General features: G+C 35.1%; 2 protein-coding genes and 1 long non-coding RNA gene across 5 annotated transcripts; 1 reads left to right on the top strand and 2 right to left on the bottom strand.

Annotated features, from left to right (window-relative positions):
* Nucleotides 1–3,829: 3,829 nt before the first annotated feature.
* On the bottom strand, nucleotides 3,830–11,349 carry LOC116173640 (HAUS augmin-like complex subunit 3). 3 transcript variants are annotated; one of them, XM_031491266.1, is made up of 14 exons: nucleotides 11,220–11,349; nucleotides 10,159–10,302; nucleotides 9,310–9,417; nucleotides 7,100–7,240; nucleotides 5,907–7,047; nucleotides 5,670–5,864; nucleotides 5,431–5,614; nucleotides 5,219–5,385; nucleotides 5,048–5,173; nucleotides 4,850–5,002; nucleotides 4,624–4,801; nucleotides 4,357–4,577; nucleotides 4,145–4,310; nucleotides 3,830–4,092 (listed from the first exon to the last, which is right to left on the bottom strand). In XM_031491266.1, the coding sequence occupies exons 5-14, from the start codon at nucleotides 6,134–6,136 to the stop codon at nucleotides 3,964–3,966; spliced, it is 1,749 nt and encodes a 582-aa protein (XP_031347126.1). In that variant the 5' UTR covers nucleotides 6,137–7,047; nucleotides 7,100–7,240; nucleotides 9,310–9,417; nucleotides 10,159–10,302; nucleotides 11,220–11,349; the 3' UTR covers nucleotides 3,830–3,963. The 3 variants fall into 3 exon arrangements, 2 of the variants coding, with proteins under 2 accessions (XP_031347126.1, XP_031347135.1); XM_031491275.1 differs by lacking the exon at nucleotides 11,220–11,349 and adding an exon at nucleotides 10,403–11,192; XR_004145970.1 differs by having other exon boundaries at nucleotides 3,953–4,092; nucleotides 4,472–4,577.
* An 805-nt stretch (nucleotides 11,350–12,154) lies between these two features.
* LOC116173743 lies at nucleotides 12,155–12,761 on the top strand. Its single transcript, XR_004145980.1, has 3 exons — nucleotides 12,155–12,243; nucleotides 12,329–12,562; nucleotides 12,618–12,761. It is a non-coding gene; the product is annotated as an uncharacterized LOC116173743 (long non-coding RNA).
* A 474-nt stretch (nucleotides 12,762–13,235) lies between these two features.
* Nucleotides 13,236–14,168, bottom strand: LOC116173715 (protein lethal(2)essential for life). The gene is made up of 2 exons (XM_031491376.1): nucleotides 13,921–14,168; nucleotides 13,236–13,864 (listed from the first exon to the last, which is right to left on the bottom strand). The coding sequence occupies exon 2, from the start codon at nucleotides 13,862–13,864 to the stop codon at nucleotides 13,319–13,321; it is 546 nt and encodes a 181-aa protein (XP_031347236.1). The 5' UTR covers nucleotides 13,921–14,168; the 3' UTR covers nucleotides 13,236–13,318.
* Nucleotides 14,169–20,312: the final 6,144 nt, after the last annotated feature.

A 20,312-nucleotide genomic window follows, 5' to 3' on the forward strand; every position in this document is an offset into this window, starting at 1 on the left:
TGAAAATGTGCAATTTCATGTAGGATTTGTAGAGCAATTGTACTTTAATGATCCAGTATCTGGAATTGTCTTTTGTGTATGCAATTGGTACATTTGCGCCATCTCTTTGGTAATCCCTATACTTTTACTAATTATTTTCTTGTAATAGTTGAACTAGTTCCAATGAGATGTCGCCACGTACGTAAACACCTTCACAAGAAAATCTTAATTTAAGCACTTAATGGCCACGTCCGACTCAATTTTCCTCAAAGGGCAGTTGAAAATGTGCAATTTCATGTAGGATGTGTAGAGCAATTGTACTTCAATGATCCAGTATCTGGAATTGTCTTTTGTGTATGCAATTGATACATTTGCACCATCTCTTTGGTAATCCCTATACTTTTACTAATTATTCTCTTGTAATAGTTGACTCAGTTCCAATGAGATGTCGCCACGTACGTAAATACCTTCCCAAGAAAATTTTAATTTAATCACTTAATGGCCACGTCCGACTCAATTTTCCTTAAAGGGCAGTTGAAAATGTGCAATTTCATGTATTTCAACCAGTTCTAAGATTGGGCTACTAGTTCAAAAGTTACAGCCCTTTGAAACTTCTTACGAAATTGGTTTCCAGTCTATAACCTTTGATTGAGACGTCTAATCGAAAAAGTACGAATCGTTTTGGATTCTACGCACCAAAATTAATACGAAAAAGTGTTTTCCCGAGAAATTTTGGTGTAGTCGATTTTTGATAAAAAAAGGAAGGTTGTACACTGCCTTTTTTTTGCCCCGAAAAAAAAATTGTCTCAGATCGGCCGGAAAAAAAATTTCCTTATAGAATGTGGTCTGTAGAATCCATAATTTCAAACAGTTCCAAGATTGGGCTACTAGATCAAAAGTCACAGCCCTTTGAAATTTCTTACGAAATTGGTTTCTAGTCTATAACTTTTGAATGAGGAGTCCAATCCAAAAAGTACGAATTGTTTTGGATTCTACGCACCAAAATTTCATTGAGATGTCGCCACGTACGTAACTACATTAACAAGAACATTTTAATTTGGCCACGTCCGACTCAATTTTCCTTAAAGGGCAGTTGAAAATGTGCAATTTCATGTAGGATTTGTAGAGCAATTGTACTTCAATGATCCAGTATCTGGAATTGTCTTTTGTGTATGCAATTGATACATTTGCGCCATCTCTTTGGTAATCCCTATACTTTTCCTAATTATTTTCTAGTAATAGTTGAACAAGTTCCAATGAGATGTCGCCACATACGTAAATACCTTCACAAGAAAATTTTAATTTAAGCACTTAATGGCCACGTCCGACTCAATTTTTCTTAAAGGGCAGTTGAAAATGTGCAAATTTATGTAGGATTGGTAAAGCAATTGTACTTCAATGATCCAGTATCTGGAATTGTCTTTTGTGTATGCAATTGGTACTTTTGCGCCATCTCTTTGGTAATCCTTATACTTTTCCTAATTATTTTCTTGAAATAGTTGACCCAGTTCCAATGAGATGTCGCCACGTACGTAAATAGCTAAATACCTTCACAAGAAAATTTTAATTCAATCACTTTTGGCCACGTCCGACTCAATTTTCCTTAAAAAGGGCAGTTGAAAATGTGCAATTTCATGTATTTCAAACAGTTCCAAGATTGGGCTACTAGTTCAAAAGTTACAGCCCTTTGAAATTCTTACGAAATTGGTTTCCAGTCTATAACCTTTGATTGAGACGTCTAATCGAAAAAGTACGAATCGTTTTGGATTCTACGCACCAAAATTAATACGAAAAAGTGTTTTCCCGAGAAATTTTGGTGTAGTCGATTTTTGATAAAAAAGGAAGGTTTGTACACTGCCTTTTTTTTGCCCCGAAAAAAAAATTCTCAGATCGCCCGGAAAAAAATTTTTCCTTATAGAATGTGGCCTGTAGAATCCATAATTTCAAACAGTTCCAAGATTGGGCTACTAGATCAAAAGTTACAGCCCTTTGAAATTTCTTACGAAATTGGTTTCTAGTCTATAACTTTTGAATGAGGAGTCCAATCCAAAAAGTACGAATTGTTTTGGATTCTACGCACCAAAATTTCATTGAGATGTCGCCACGTACGTAACTACATTAACAAGAACATTTTAATTTGGCCACGTCCGACTCAATTTTCTTTAAAGGGCAGTTGAAAATGTGCAATTTCATGTAGGATTTGTAGAGCAATTGTACTTCAATGATCCAGTATCTGGAATTGTCTTTTGTGTATGCAATTGATACATTTGCGCCATCCCTTTGGTAATTCCTATACTTTTCCTAATTATTTTCTAGTAATAGTTGAACAAGCTCCCATGAGATGTCGCCACATACGTAAATACCTTCACAAGAAAATTTTAATTTAAGCACTTAATGGCCACGTCCGACTCAATTTTCCTTAACGAGCAGTTGAAAATGTGCAATTTCGTGTAGGATTTGTAGAGCAATTGTACTTCAATGATCCAGTATCTGGAATTGTCTTTTGTGTATGCAATTGATACATTTGCGCCATCTCTTTGGTAATCCCTATACTTTTCCTAATTATTTTCTAGTAATAGTTGAACAAGTTCCAATGAGATGTCGCCACATACGTAAATACCTTCACAAGAAAATTTTAATTTAAGCACTTAATGGCCACGTCCGACTCAATTTTTCTTAAAGGGCAGTTGAAAATGTGCAAATTTATGTAGGATTGGTAAAGCAATTGTACTTCAATGATCCAGTATCTGGAATTGTCTTTTGTGTATGCAATTGGTACTTTTGCGCCATCTCTTTGGTAATCCTTATACTTTTCCTAATTATTTTCTTGAAATAGTTGACCCAGTTCCAATGAGATGTCGCCACGTACGTAAATAGCTAAATACCTTCACAAGAAAATTTTAATTCAATCACTTTTGGCCACGTCCGACTCAATTTTCCTTAAAAAGGGCAGTTGAAAATGTGCAATTTCATGTATTTCAAACAGTTCCAAGATTGGGCTACTAGATCAAAAGTTACAGCCCTTTGAAATTCACACGAAATTGGTTTCCAGTCTATAACCTTTGATTGAGACGTCTAATCGAAAAAGTACGAATCGTTTTAGATTCTACGCACCAAAATTAATACGAAAAAGTGTTTTCCCGAGAAATTTTGGTGTAGTCGATTTTTGATAAAAAAGGAAGGTTTGTACACTGCCTTTTTTTTGCCCCGAAAAAAAAATTCTCAGATCGCCCGGAAAAAAATTTTTCCTTATAGAATGTGGCCTGTAGAATCCATAATTTCAAACAGTTCCAAGATTGGGCTACTAGATCAAAAGTTACAGCCCTTTGAAATTTCTTACGAAATTGGTTTCTAGTCTATAACTTTCGAATATCCAGAAATCTTGATGATGGGTGGTAAATTGTATTTACTGTTATAAATTAATCCACTTTGACTTGTGCATTTATTGTTATTTAGAAATAATTATATTTACTCGATTGATGTATTGTTCCATCGTTCCTTTTAAACGTGTTGGTGATTAGGATTACGTTACAACACATAAGAAAGTCTTTTCCCAATCTATTTGGGAGTAGTCGTTTTTCGGTGAAAATGCAATTGCCTATTCATTCATTCGAAAAAACGAAGTCTCATATTGACAACAAAAAATTTATTTTTAAATTGGGCCGCTAGATCAAATGTACCAATTTCATACACACATACTGGATCATTGAAGTACAATTGCTCTACAAATCCACCATGAAATTGCACATCCTTGGTGAAAATTAGAACCACCTCTTTCGCAGGTATTAAATGCATTTCCAGTGCAGGTTTGTCTAAGTGACGCTGTCAAGGGTGGAATATTAAAATCCTCTATCATTGATGCATGTAATGATACTATGACATTCAATTCAAACAAATTACACACAATTATAATAAACAAATAAATATTATTTCACAAAACTATTAATAATAATATAATTCAGAAACTCCTTCAGTTCAGAAATTTTACTTCCGAGTTTGATTCACATATGCTTCAATTTGATTAATTGCCAAAAGAACTTTTTTAGGTTCGACCAGAAACCGCATCCACAATTGTCTCCTGATTTTAAACCATTTCTTTTCATCCAACATTTTCTGAAACGAAACAGTGAGCAACAAACGTTACACAGCCGCTACCTTAACATACAGCAGCAGAATTAACTCCTTGTATAGCTGATTTTACAACTCCTCTTTGAAGATTGATCAGCTTATCAATTTCAAGAAAAGCATCCCATAGGTGATTTGGAATTACCATAATTTGAGAAGTGGGACCGGTAGCAAGAAATCTGCGTAACGTATCAACCTCCTTCTCACTAAAAAATATACATTAGAAGAAGTATTATCAGCAAAATACGTTACAATATTTTCGTAAATTGGCGATGTTGTACAGAATCATTTACAAACACTTGATGCTCTGTGTGATGATATTCCTTATCAAATTCTTTGAATGCCTGTAGAGCTGAAATCGACTCACCGTCATCACTAAGTAGTTGTTTTTTAAAGTTAACTAAAGGAAGTTTTTTCTCTAAGGGGAGTTCTTTGTGAAGATGATACATTGCGATTGTTTCTGCCATGGCATCCTGCACTAATTCGTAAAATAACAACTGACCATTCGAACCTACTTACAGTGCGTAACTGTGAGCTGTACACATTGCGCATGATATACTGATGCACATTACGAAAAAATGAATCCGTCGATTCGATATCGACTTTCTCTTTGGTCATCATTGCATAATGTAACAAATATCTTGCGAGAATTGCGGTTGTATGGGAATCCACCTTCTTCAGCAAATTAAGTTTCTCTCTACAACAAGCGTAATTTATCCAGCACGTGAAAATACTCAGATGTTACCTTTTGAACTCGAGCGATTGTTTCAAGACCTCAACTTTAGGTTTATCAACAATTGCATCGGCCAATTTCTGTACAATACCCTCCATGCTCGAACAAAGATCATTTAGCATTATCTCTTGTGCAACTATTTCCGATTTATTACATATCTGAAAGCTTATAAGAATCTTCATAGTTTTTTCAAGGCATTAATCGTATTACCTGTCCTCGAGACTTTTATTGGAAGAAAAGTGGTTGGCCTTCGTATTTTGTAAAAATTCGAGTTCTCCTTCTAGCCTTTCTTTGTCGGTCTCTGCCATTGCGTACTTTAAATAACTTCCCGCAATTCTACACACACCACTGTAAAACGTACTCTAATTGTAAACAACTGACCTCTGTCGTAATAAGGCCAACTGGTCCAGACTTCCCTCGCACATCCCGTCATATTGGAGTAAATCACGGTGCTTAAGAAATAAACTTAAACGAGACATCATGTGTTGATAATTTTGACTAAGTTTCGATTTCGAGCTGGAATTATTCGAGACAAATATTCCATTATCCTGAAGCAGAGATGGTCACGAAACGTAAGCAAAGCGACTACTAACATAATCAAAGTTGTTTAAGTGGTCGGAGTAACGTGAAATTTGCTGCTGGACCTTCTCACGCATTTCATCCAATGACAGACTTAACTCGACACACTCCTTCTCCGCATTATTTTTTTGTAGGTTGTACACCAGCTCCTCCTCTTGCAGCACGTTTAACGTCTTTGACAACTTATGCTTTATGTCCCTAATAAAATATACAGATAAATACGGCACAAAATCCACCTACTTAGTAAAATTACCGGTGTGAAATAACGACATGTTCCAAGTGATCTCGTTCGTTAGTAAGCAATTTTAACTCTTCCTCCAAGCAGTCAACCTCGAAAGCATTTTCCTCGTATTCTAGTATACCCGGACATTTTTGGGTTAGTTTAGAAAGTTCACATTCATATTCCCGATCTGAAATTACTCTTCCACTTTGCTCCAACTGCTCATATCTAAATCAACGTTATTGCGATATACACAAATACAATACTTACTCATCCATTTCCATTGGGGTTAAAACGTTGTCCTTGGACAGAGAACTACACAGCCACTCGAACATTTCCTTGGTAGCTTCGCAGTCGGTATCGAACCAGGCATTTATCGTTAGTTTTCCAACGTTTCCCGTGATGATCCCCAAATCCTTGAAGGTTTTCATTAGATCACTTCCCGATAGTGATGTGTGTGAGGTACTTTCAACATCAATTTGTTGATATCTTCGAGGCATGATTGGAGGCGTACTTAGACTTCTTGACGATTATTAATTATGAGCATAAAGCACAACAAAAATGGCGGAGACCGTTGGAAAATTTAAAATTTGAATAGATGTAGATGTGTCTATTGTAACGTTACCGTTCTTAGTCTGTAAGTATCTAGTGTACTCATTGTAGATTTATATACAACGTGATCAAAAATCTCTGACCAATGTCTACCACTGTTGACATTCATGAACGCGGCCGTGTTTATTATGACATATACATAACCTCGCTTGTCTATTTATTTACTTCTATTTTATTCCCGAATTACTAAATTATTTCTCTTTATTATTTTCGTCTTTTACAAAACAAGGGTTTGTCAAAATTTTACTGCCAACAATTTCAAGGTAGGTCTCCCTAGAATTTCATTTCTATTTTCTTGTCGTTTTAGAGTCTAGTATTCGCCTTTCAAAGACGAGTAGTTGCTACTGGAACAAACTGGCTTATCTTAAGGAACATGTCATACAATCGTGAAGAGAAAACATAATAAATAATAATTCCTGTTATAAATTAATCTATTTTAAGACTGTTATAAATTTACGATAATTAGTTGTATTAAATAAAACACGTAATTAAATTTACGTTACAATACGCGTATATTAAAATTAAGAGAATAATGGCAAAGAAAAAAGAACAAAAATATTATGGAACAATAACTATCCTCCCCATAGTCTTTGGTGATAGTAGTATGCACAAAAATATTCACAATCTTTATGGAGGCTTGGTCTCATTGATCAATTTGTGCTAGTATTGCAATAGTCTTGTATGCATTGCGTACAGTGTGTGATATTTTTTCTTTTGATATATTCCTTTAGGACCGAACAAGTAGAGTGAGCACAATACCTCATCGCTTCTTGTTCTGTCTTATTGTTCATCCGATAAGCTAAAAAGAGGTAAATACATGATATTTGGGTATTAGATAAAATATTACTTACTTGCAATATAAAATGTACAATATCCCTGTGATGAACAATTGTGCTCTTTGGTATCATTAATAAAGCGACGACAGTTCTCGAGGGCTTGAGGGGAGTCTTTGGAGTTACCATAGCAATGATGTCAGTCGGTTACGGGAAAGCCTACAATTAAATGGAAATCAAATTTAAAATGATATACATATTATCATAGTATAATACAATGTGTATATTAAGATATTATATTTCCAATAGCAACAAATACTTTCGCGAAAAAAGAATTAAGGCTGAAACCCCGCCCACTCAAAAATAAAGGCACAATAAATTAAAAAATAAAGTTAGTCAACAAATCACTTTTTTTTTTGTGTAGCGACCCATTCAAAATAATTGCCAAAAGATGATCCCAGAACGTTATAAGTTTTTCTCAACTGCGCGTTCTCTCGTTTCCCTAACAAAATTGGCAAATTGGTAATCACGGTTAGCATTAAACAAAAGTACACTAGGTACTAATACATTCTGTCCATATCAGGAGGGAGATTTACAAATGGAAACATTTAGAAAGTTATCGATGGCTCAGATGCCCAGATTTTGACAAAATGTAGATTAATTTAACAATTGACCACATATGAAAGGTATCATAATTAATATTAATTTCAAGGTGGAATATCCCTATACAGTGTTATTCATTTAGAAGTAGACATAGGGATTTCCTATGTCTACTTTTAAATGACAAAACTCTTCTGAAAGACGCTTAATTTTATGCTACCAAAGTAACACATGCGCACGCATTTTGCACTGTCATTCTAGATTTTAATAAAAACCACAGTAAATAGTATGCTTTTAGCGAGGCTTTTAGGTTATGATGAAAAGATATTAAATTCGGTCGCTATTTCCCTATTTCCACAAAAATTAAAACATTCAGTTTCATATCCACCGTTAAAATGTAGGGTTGTTTACGGTGTCTTATGTGGATCGCATTTAAACAGCCACTAATTTTAAAGTAATCAACACGGAAAATAAGTCTCTTACTCTCCGTGAACTGTTACCCGCACTATACCAATTGACAATATCAAGATTTTCTTCAGTTGAGTATATCGCACACCAACGAAAATAAAAATACGGAAGTCAAAGCAGTAATATTCCAATTAATTAATTGGTTGCATCAAATTAGGCGCCCTTTTAAAACTAGACATAGGGAAAACAATGCACAAATCCCTATGTCTACTTCTAAATGAATACCACTGTAGCTTATTATAACCATTCATTTTAAATAGATGAGTTTCGTTGTCCGAAAAATAGGTAGTTTACATAAATTATGATTAGGTAATAAACAGGTTTGTAAACTTGTTTACTACTATCTCTCTTATCTCCAAGAATAAAGCTATCTCCATTTTTAATCGCGAATTAAAATCTATTAATTTGCCCATATCACGTCTGAAGTGATGTGTTGTTGTTTTGTATCACAATCCCATAATAACTTTGTTGTGTAAGAAGTATGATAAAAACTGATTAAATCCACTTAATTGCAAAGTACCACGCATGTATTATAAGGAAGAGCAACCGATTTGGGTCTGGGGACAATCATGGCGATGCTACATTTTTCGAAACTTGACACGATTAAACCATCAGTTTTTTAAGACCAATCTTTGTTCACTGATGTTTTGAGCGGCAGAATATCACCCACGGTGTGGCATATGGATCCACCTTCGGACCTCTGTTATATATTTTTTTTTACTAAAAGTCTAATTTAATGTAGGTACGTATAGGTATCATTTGTACGCCTATGACACACAAATTGATTATTTCTGTAACCTAATAACCCACAGAATTAGTAAACATCGGGTTACCTATGGTTGGTAATTGGGTTGGAGCACAATCTATACTAAATTTTTTGTACTTCTTTTTGAATGTGATCATCTCGGGACAAAAATCATGTCCTGTATAAATTAAAAAAAAAAGAGTTTGCTGTGATGATGAGCCTACATCTTTACTTCATGTAATTCATTCATTCATCTGTTACAGACATCATACCCTAAAACAATGATCTTTGCTAAAACTAACCGTTACTTCAGTAGGTTCCGACTTAAAACAGGAGTTTATCTAAAAAGTAGTCAGTACAGCCATCTATGAAAATTCCAGAGTAGGTACTATATGTGGGTGTTAAACTGGCAGCAAATGAACGCTTCCAATTTAGAGACCATTCGTGCAATAAATATAAACGTGTCGTTACATACCTGAAGCAACACCTACACACACGAGAGCAGCAGAAGCCAATACAAGTTTAAAATTCATGATGATCGTAGGTACTGGTCGATGGGGGCAGCCTGCGTACCCTTTCATACCTACGGGATAACAGATTAGATAGCTACATCTCAAAATAGTCAAGAGGCAAATGAACGCCTTCTTGTCTTATCATTATTGCGCCATCATTTTTTCATTTATACCTATATTTGTTTGATGAGAAGGATAACTAAAGGAAAGGTGAATGGGTGAAGGGGAAGAGGAAAATTATACACTGCACCATCAGATGAAACAAGAGGCGCAGAATAGAAGAAAATGGAGAACCAGCTGCTACCCGCCTGGAGATCTTGCTTCCAAAAGCACTCCCTTTACCTTCAATTCTGTTCTATATTTCAAGACAGCTAAAGCACGTATCATAGGTCTTTGAGAAGTTAGGAGTCGAGCCGGCGATGATTGAGGCATAAAGGTCTCCCAAAAATGGCTTCCAATAGTCGTTACTGTATGTACGTGTATTACAACATAATTATTTCATGTTGTTGTTTAGTTTAGAGGAGAATGTCATAGAAAAAAGAACAATAACATACATTTATTTGCGATTTTATTTGCACAAAAATGTTCACAATTCTTATGGAAGCTTGGTCTCATTGCTCAATATGTGTTAGTATTGCAATAGTCTTGTATGCACTGCCAACAGTGTGTGATGTTATACTCGCTATGTTTCTTTATGGATGAACAGGAAGAGTGAGCACAATACCTCATCGCTAGATATTCGGTTTTTTTGTTTTTTGTGTAAGCTAAAGGGAGGTAGACGACATTTGTGTATGAGATAACATATTACTTACTTCCAATATAAAATGTGCAATATCCCGTTGGTGCGCAACTGTGTTCTTTTGTAACGTTAATAAAGCGACGACAGTTCTCCATGTCTTGAGGGGAGTACTCGGAACCCCCATAGCAAGAATATCAATCGGTTACCTGCTCAGCCCCTACAATTCAATACATTTAAGAAAATCAAATTTAAAATAACATATACGACGATGTTAGTCATGTGTCAAATGACATATTTCCATAGCAATAAATACGTACTACTACTAGTACTAACACCGTCCGTCCATATGAGGAAGGTGGAAAGTCTCAGAAAGGCTCGGAATGTTGTCTAGATTTATTTAACAATTTTATCAGAGAACCGACAAAACCTTTACCAGTGTTGGAATCGACCATATAGGTATTATCATTTTTGAGATCAAGAAAGGTATATTAATTAACATTAATTTCAATATGTTGTCAAACCTGTGATGCATTCTGTAAAAAATTACATAAATTATGATTAATAGCATAGGTACACGTTGTTAAACTTATCTCCAAAAATAAAGCGAAGTATCCACATTTTTAATTGCGAAATTTATTAATCTGCCCATATCGAATCTCAAGTGATTTATTGTTGTATTCTATCCTAGTCTCAAACTTTCCTAAGCCAAAGGGACGGAATATCTACTACAGTATCACGTTACAAAGAGAACGATGAACAGAAAAAAAGATGTGAAAAACACAGTAATGATCGCCTTCATGTAATTCTACCTCACTAAGATCAAATATACCCTAAAACTGAAGGTCATCAGTTTTGATTACAGTTCTGAACAGTCCCAACTGAATTTTAACTAAAGATTGATGATGATTGATGATGTTCATGGGTAGTTCAGTAGTTGTCGTCTTACAATAGGAGTTAACAATAAAAAAAAAGTACCTAGTTAGCACAATCGTATCTATGTTAATTTTAAAATTTGCTTTGTAGCCTGCGGACGCTAAGTAGGTACTTAGCATTTAAAAGTTCGTGACAGCAATAATAAAGGCTTTCAATTTATAGACTGCTCGTGCATAAAATTAGAAACTTCGTGTTACATACCTGAGGCAACACCTACACACAAGAGACCAACTGAAGCCAATACAAGTTTAAAATACATGATGAGAATAGGTACCTACTCGTCTATGAGGTAGCCTGCATACGCATTTATACCTACGTTTCAAGAGGTTTAAAAGATTAGATACAAAGTATAGTTAATAATCATCGGCTTATCTGCAACCTTTTACCGAAGAATACTCAGCCGTTTCGAAGATACAGGGCGTTCTTTACGGAAACCTTTGAATACCCCCTACCACTTCATTTTTAGAGATACAGGAAAAATTGTCAAACAAAATTGGTTCAGATTATCGTCAACTTCAAAGACCGGACATTTTTTTGTTAGGTTAATATAGTGGAATTCACAGAAACATCACTTGTTTAGATTCCAGATTGCAGTTACGCCCCCTAGCGGTCATTTCAGAAACTAAAAATATTTTCCCGGTTTTACTCGTCGCCGTTTTAGTAATAAAGTTTACCGCAAGCCTCTACGATGGATAGATTCTCAGATACAGTAGCTCGCATTCTTAGTTGGCCACCCTGTACATATCTGTAGTGTTACGTTATATAGTATTATAGTTGTTGCAATTCATCCGCCCTTCAATTCGGTATCAGTGCTGTCTTCTGTGGTGGAAATTCTCGAGCATCTCGTCTTAAAAATGCTGCTGGGAACCTCGTTCGGGCACTGCCACATGCTCTATGGAGATGATACACGTTTCTCTGTCTAGTTTTCGTAGTGCAGACGATTCGCTTGGTAACGCACGATTTGGTTGCACGAAACAAACTAGCATGAATAGGTCCCATGCCCGGGAAACACTTGACGTTCTCACCCGAATTCAATTATATTTATATCCCCTCTCTTAGTATCTACTGTAATTAAGTTCCGCTGCGACAAAACGTTTATAAGTTCTGCGCACCTCTTTTACCAGCTCTTGTCCATTCGACTTCGGATTGAATAGACGTAGACGTAAACTCTCCTTGCGATAATTTCATTGGAATTTTATAATCACCTCATTCTGAATATAAATATGTAATGCAGTATTTATGATCTTATTCTATTTACATGTGAAATGAAATTGCGCTATAACTTCTTTACATTGCTAATTCCCTTTTAGCTTCTTCACGGTTAAATAATATCCCAATTCGGGTCAAAAGTACAAACACAAATATCGACTTCCTTCCAATGCTAACTTTCAAACACTCGTACTTGAAGTGACATGCATATGCATATACCTAAATATAGCTTGCGCATTTTTGTCAACTTAAAAAATTCCTGTATAGGGAAATCACGAAGCGATAAATGAAAACGGGAATTCTAGTCCAGAGGAGTGCCCAGAAATTGCGAAAAAGTATGAATTAGGTGAAGTAATATGCGATAAATTAAGGGATGCTATGTTGGAGCAGTTTAGGGAACAGCTACAAGAGGGGAAGAAGGATGAATCGTCAGCATCTTCTTCGGAAGAAGAGTTTCAAATTGGATAAATCGAAAAATAGTTGAGCATTTATGTAGAAATAATGTCCATGAATTATATTAAAAAATAAACAGTATATAAGAAATTGCAATTAATTTTGTAACTTAAAATACGTTAGGCATATTAGATAGGTATGAGTTTTGGGCACAGAGTGCTTCAATTCGCAATTCAGCAGAACTTATACCTGGATTAACCTTAAACTTTTTCCTTTATCTGCTCTAGAAAAATTTGTTTAGTACTTGCCAAACAAATGGTTTCACTTGTCTTGAATAATGCAATTCCACTGTTCATTGAGGAGATGAAAAAGTACCCTCCAACCCCTCAAACAATTCTGAAATAGCCCTCGGGTGGCGTTTGACCTTGCGGAGGCACCTATCGGAGAACTATTACTATGCAGTACTTTCTAAAATCTAAGAAAACACCAATTATGCATGTATAGTCAATCATAATTATCTAAAATACAGTGAAATTGATTTTTTACTAGAATGTGAAATATTGTGGTGTCGAAATTGAAAGAGATTGAATCACGTAAAATGAAAATAGATCTGGCAACGATTCAAAAAGTGTTTATTAGCTAACAAGCATGGAATAAAAATATGTAATTACAAAATATATAAAAATTCTTTTAAATATTTACTTCTCTTCGGTAATGACGGTAGATTTAGCTGGACCAGTTTGCGTAATTGGCACGATTCGTTCACTCTTGATCTCCTTTGTGCCCCTACGTGGAGCAGTAATGGTCAAAACTCCATCGGATGAAAGACTCGAAACAACGGATTCGATTTCGTGCTCCTGAGGAAGAACGTACCTCCTAATGAAGTGTCTCGAAACGTACCCGTGCTCGTCTTGCTTCTCCTCGTGTTTACCCTCTACGATCACGCTGTTGTTGCTTGTTTTTACGGTGATTTCGCTCGGGGAAAACTGCTGCACGTCCAAGATCACCTGGAACTTGTCCTTGTCAGCGTTGATGGTCGAGCCCGAATCCTGTCTTGCGATTTCTGTACGCCATGGTCTGAAGTAACGGTTGCTGAGAAGGGAGCAGCGAGGCACGTTTGTGAATGAACTTAGGAGATCGTCCCTGTTTAACTCCGTTCCAAAGTGTTGGTCCAAGAGACGGCGCGGACGGGACAATTCGATGTCATCCCACCAGTCGCGGAAAAGTAATGGTACCATAGACATCTAAAAACCACACTTATTTACATTCAAGTACATGCTAAATATGAAACTGTACTGACCTTTCTCAACTAGGTATGTTTTGACTTGTGCTCGTTAGGCGCCCAAATGCGATACTGACTGCACCAGCAGCTGTGTGGTTATATATAGGTCTGAAGGCCTCCTTCGACTCTTCTAGAATGATCTAAACATACCTACCTGATGCTGATTCATAAAACGTCACAGATTTAGTGCCAAAAAGTAAAGTTGTAATAGACGAACAACCACTCATCCAAAAATAGTTAGAATTGCTTGCAGTCAATCGCAAAGTTGGTGTTATACACCTATAATAAAGCAAGAATAAAAATAGATCGATGATAAATATTTAAATAATAAGTACAAAGTTTCATTGCTTTAGATCAACGCGGCATCATTAAACTAAAATAGAATTTTATGTTACTGTGTACCTATCCTTTTATTAGGCTCGATAACGTTCCAGTTTGTAATTTTCTTCTAGAACAATGTCATCGAAGTAAATACTATTTTGTTAATAATTTCAAAAAATATACTTACCATTTATGGTAAATGGTGGTAAATATCTTTATACAATAATTTTTAAAAAACAAGGCATTTTTACCAAAGCTTTGACATGATTACAATGAAGATTTGATAAATATACTGATTCCTTTGCACACTCCAAGTGTAGAAGAAACCCTTTGAATTGCATTTCCGAGTCAGTGAAACAAGTAAATAGTTCACTTGTTCTCACCAGTAAGTTATACCAAATGTAAGCTTTGTTTATCCACAGGTTTCGACTGCAACTGGTTTAAAAATGAACAACTTCCCTGTCAAAGTACTCCTTTGATTCAGCCTTTTCGACTGCTGACTCAATCTGATTCTTAATTGATGTAAGATAAGAGGGCGCAAACGTAAAATCTTACCCTTTTGACCATAACTCGAGGGATAAACCATCAGGACTTTTACCATCTGAATTCAGTTGATAGTGGGAGCGGCCCGCGGGAAGAAACGACATTTCGTATTAAAATTGTACTTCGTACACACGTTCCCTAGGTCTCTTGAACTGATTCGAGTCGCAGAATCATTTAGAATTGAAAATAGCGTCAAATTTTAAAATTGAGGCGAATTTCAGGCAATGAATAATGCACAAATTTGCCCGTGAGATTAATTCCCGTGAGTCGACCTCTTCAGGAATGTTAGAATGAATTTAAACATCAATCCGTTATACAAAATTTCCAAAAAAAATCGACTCCTATGGTTGCAAAATGCAAACAATTCAAAATAACTTACATTTATCGATGAGTTACCATTTTCTCCAGTCGACCGTTGATTTTCTCCTTTGGCCGAGTATTAGTTCCCGTTCTCTTTCCTTATGAAGCGGTACACGTGTAACATTTCGTATACCGGCAAATTTGTAAATTTAACCATCCGTGACTGCGACTTTTCGATGAAAACTGCTGCTTTCGTTGCGAATAATGCTTTTATATAGATCCGATTGTATTAAGATAAGAACGAGGAGTGCATAAGAAAAAGAACTTTTTAATGACCTTACCTTTGACCTGTTACTTAAAATAAGAATGGTTATCGTAATGAGTAATAGCTAAATTATTATAAGTCTTTGGTGGCCGTGAAGAATTTTAAGCATTAAAAAAATTCCATGACTAGAAGAACTAAAAGAATTTGATCTTGAAAAAATGGTAGAATCTAAAAAAGACGAATGATTGAAAGTATCTGAAGAATTTGGACCATAATACCTACGAATGAACAAATCTGACCTCTTTATGTTTATGAAATACCAATCTCTCATTATAGGAAGAGGACGTTTTATTAGGAGAACATGCTGATTAATACTACACTCAGGAAAATATTGTGAGAAAGTTTCTATACACAAATACTTGATCTTGAATTTCTGCGGTCCCGATACTATCCAAAGAGAAAGTTTTATCAGGAGACCATAATACCTACGAATGAACAAATCTAACCTCTTTATGTTTATGAAATAGCAATCTCTCATTATAGAAAGTGGACGTTTTATTAGGAGAACAGGCTAATTAATACTACACTCAGGAAAACATAATGTGAAAGAAGGTTTCTATAAGCAAATACTTGATCTTGAATTTCTGCGGTCCCGATACTTGCCGAAGAGAAAGTTTTACCAGGAGATCATAATACATATGAATGAACAAATCTGACCTCTTTATGTTTATGAAATACCAATCTCTTATTACAGAAAGAGAACGTTTTGCTAGGAGCACAGACTGATTAATACTACACTCAGGAAAACATAATGTGAGAGAAGGTTTCTATAAACAAATACTTGGTCTTGAATTTCTGCGGTCCCGATACTTTCCAAAGAGAAAGTTTTACCAGGAGATCATAATACATATGAATGAACAAATCTGATCTCTTTATGTTTATGAAATACCAATCTCTCATAGAAAGAGGACGTTTTATTAAGAGAACAGGCTGATTAATACTAACTACCCTCAGGAAAACATAATGTGAGAGAAAGGTTTCTATAAACAAATACTTGATCTTGAATTTCTGCGGGCCCGACACTTTCCAAAGAGAAAGTTTTATCAGGTGATCATAATACCTCTGAATGAACAAATCTGACCTCTTTATGTTTATGAAATATCAATCTCTCATTATAGAAAGAGGACGTTTTATTAGGAGAACAGGCTGATTAATACTACACTCAGGAAAACATAATGTGAGAGAAGGTTTCTATAAACAAATACTTGATCTTAAATTTGGGCAGTCCCGACACTTTCCAAAGAGAAAGTTTTATCAGGAGACCATAATACCTGAAAATAGCGCCAAATTTTAAAATTGAGGCGAATTTCAGGCAATGAATAATGCACAAATTTGCCCGTGAGATCAATTCCCGTGAGTCGACCTCTTCAGGAATGTTAGAATGAATTTAAACATCAATCCATTATACAAAATTTCTAAAAAAAATCGACTCCTATGGTTCCAGATTGCAAACAATTCAAAATAACTTACATTTATCGATGAGTTACCATTTTCTCCAGTCGACAGTTGATTTTCTCCTTTGGACGAGTATTAGTTCCGTTCTCTTTCCTTATGAAGCGGTACACGTGTAACATTTCGTATACCGGCAAATTTGTAAATTTAACCACCCGTGACTGCGACTTTTCGATGAAAACTGCTGCTTTCGTTGCGAATAATGCTGTTATATAGATCCGATTGTATTAAGATAAGAACGCGGAGTGCATAAGAAAAACAACTTTTTAATTACCTTACCTTTGGCCTGTTACTTAAAATTAGAATAGTTATCGTAATGAGTAATAGCTAAATTATTATAAGTCTTGGGTGGCCGTGAAGAATTTTAAGCATTAAAAAAATTCCATGACTAGAAGAACTAAAAGAATTTGATCTTGAAAAAATGGTAGAATCTAAAAAAGACGAATGATTGAAAGTATCTGAAGAATTTGGACCATAATACCTACGAATGAACAAATATGACCTCTTTATGTTTATGAAATACCAATCTCTCATTATAGGAAGAGGACGTTTTATTAGGAGAACATGCTGATTAATACTACACTCAGGAAATCGTAATGTGAGGGAAGGTTTCTATAAACAAATACGTGATCTTGAATTTCTGCGGTCCCGATACTTTCCAAAGAGAAAGTTTTATCAGGAGACCATAATACCTACGAATGAACAAATCTGACTTCATTATGTTTATGGAATACCGATCTCTCATTTATAGAAAGAGGACGTTTTATTAGGAGTACAGGCTGATTAATACTACACTCAGGAAAACATAATGTGAAAGAAGGTTTCTATAAACAAATACTTGATCTTGAATTTCTGCGATCCCGATACTTTCCAAAGAGAAAGGTTTATCAGGAGACCACAATACATATGAATGAACAAATCTGACCTCTTTATGTTTATGAAATAATCTCTTATTACAGAAAGAGAACGTTTTGCTAGGAGCACAGACTGATTAATACTACACTCAGGAAAACATAATGTGAGAGAAAGGTTTCTATAAACAAATACTTGATCTTGAATTTCTGCGGTCCCGACACTTTCCAAAGAGAAAGTTTTGTCAGGTGACCATAACACCTATGAATGAACAAATCTGACCTCTTTATGATTATGAAATATCAATCTCTCATTATAGAAAATGGAGGTTTTATTAGAACAGGCTGATTAATACTACACTCATGAAAATATTGTGAGAAAGTTTCTATACACAAATACTTGATCTTGAATTTATGCGGTCCCGATACTTTCCAAAGAGAAAGTTTTATCAGGTGACCATAATACCTATGAATGAACAAATCTGACCTCTTTATGTTTATGAAATACCAATCTCTCAATATAGAAAGAGGACGTTTTATTAGGAGAACAGGTTGACTAACACTACACTCAGGAAAACATAATGTGAGAGAAAGGTTTCTATAAACAAATACTTGATCTTGAATTTCTGCGGTCCCGACACTTTCCAAAGAGAAAGTTTTATCAGGTGACCATAATACCTATGAATGAACAAATCTGACCTCTTTATGTTTATGAAATACCAATCTCTCAATATAGAAAGACGACGTTTTATTACGAGAACAGGCTGATTAATACTACACTCAGGAAAACATAATGTGAGAGAAGGTTTCTATAAACAAATTCATGATCTTGAATTTCTGCGGGCCCGATACTTCCCAAAGAGAAAGTTTTATCAGGAGACCATTATATCTACGAATGAACAAATCTGAGCCCTTTATGCTTATGAAATACCGATGTCTCATTATAGAAAGAGGACGTTTTATTAAGAGAACAGGCTGATTAATACTACACCCAGGAAAACATAATGTGAGAGAAGGTTTCTATAAACAAATACTATCTTGAATTTCTGCGGTTCCGATACTTTCCAAAGAGAAAATTTTATCACGAGACCATGATACCTATGAATGAACAAATCTCACCTCTTTATGTTTATGAAATACTGATCTAAAACTATAGAAAGAGGTCGTTTTGTTAGGAGAACAGGCTAATTAATACTACAATTGTGTTCCATAAAAGTTTGTATCATAACGTAAAAATTACGTTTCTGTGACGCTGATACCTGAATACCCTATTTATATAAGGAGAACGTGTCTGCATTTCGTTGACGATGATGCAGCAGAAAACTTTTTTATTTGTGCAATTCTAACATTTCTAAAGAGAAATTTGTATTAGGATAACATAATAGTTATGTTATTATCCTTACGTTTGTAATCCTGCTACATTAATTTTTAAAATTGGGAGATACGTAAGGTGTGCGTAAATTGTGCATTTGTATTTCGGGCGCAACAATCTTTAAGGTGAACATAATACCCACGCATTTTGGGTTTATGTGATCCTGATGAGTTTTAAATGATAATATGAGAGAAGGTTTCTGTAAACAAATACTTGTTCTTGAATTTCTGCGATCCCGTTACTTTCCAAAGAGAAAGTTTTATTAGGAGACCATAATACCTATGAATGAACAAATCTGATGTTTATGAAATACTGATCTAAAATTATAGAAAGAGGACGTTATGTTAGCAGAACAGGCTAATTAATACTAGACTTGTGTTCTATAAAAGTTTGTATCAAAACGTAAAAATTATCATCATTTCTAAAGAGAAATTTGTATTAGGAGAGCATAATAGATACGTGAGCCTTGCGTTTGTAATCCTGCTAAGTTCATTAATTTTTCAATTTGGGGGATACGTAATGTGTTGTGCGTAAATTGTGCATTTGTATTTCGGACACAACAATCTTTAAGGAGAATATAAGACCCGCGCATTTTGGGTTTATGTGATCCTGATGTATAATTTTAAAAAATGTATCAGAACATCACAAGGTTTTTTCTAATAAATTTGCCAATGTACTTACGTTGTTAAAGTCAAAATCAGCATTAAGGGGAGATGTGTGCTTTTCTATGAGACCCATGAATTTCTATCAGGGGAATATGATACGTGAATAGACGTTCCTTAACCAGTTTTATACTTTAATTGTTTCTTCTTAATAAGCATATTTTTAGAAGAATCAAGAGAAAATAATATGCGAGGTGTTTCTGTGAATCCGCTAAAGAATGATCGCCGAAAGGAATCATTAATGTATTGTACCATGCTCAGAAAAAAACTTGTGCATTTTCAGGTAAGTACCTCGAGAAGCATTTGCAAACTTGATGATGCATTTAAACTAACACAGATTACTGCAGTTCGCAATCAGTGGCGTCCCTTACAGGCGACCAAGACCAATTTCCATGCACCCTTTCGAGCTGGTAAAATTGAAATATTGACTCAGTGAATGGCTTGCTTGATCTGGTACTTTTTACCATATTTCGATTTTGAAAAAATCCAGCATGCTTTTTGAAATTTCCCGCTCTTGGGAAAACTAGCCTCTAGGTATAGTTGTCCCTATAACTCCCTCCCCTTTGGAATTGTTTCCTAGAATT

This window comes from Photinus pyralis, unplaced genomic scaffold (genome assembly GCF_008802855.1).
Source record: "Photinus pyralis isolate 1611_PpyrPB1 unplaced genomic scaffold, Ppyr1.3 Ppyr1.4_LG1, whole genome shotgun sequence".
Lineage (NCBI taxonomy): Eukaryota > Metazoa > Arthropoda > Insecta > Coleoptera > Lampyridae > Photinus > Photinus pyralis.

Excerpts from the sequence above, each read along its gene's own strand:
- LOC116173715 (XM_031491376.1), bottom strand. The coding sequence starts at position 13,864 with ATGTCTATGGTACCATTACTTTTCCGCGACTGGTGGGATGACATCGAA.
- LOC116173640 (XM_031491266.1), bottom strand. The coding sequence starts at position 6,136 with ATGCCTCGAAGATATCAACAAATTGATGTTGAAAGTACCTCACACACA. Across the intron at positions 5,386-5,430 it reads ACTTAAACAACTTTGATTAT|GATAATGGAATATTTGTCTC; the intron begins GTTAGTAGTCGC and ends TCTCTGCTTCAG. Across the intron at positions 5,003-5,047 it reads AATAAAAGTCTCGAGGACAG|CTTTCAGATATGTAATAAAT; the intron begins GTAATACGATTA and ends GATTCTTATAAG.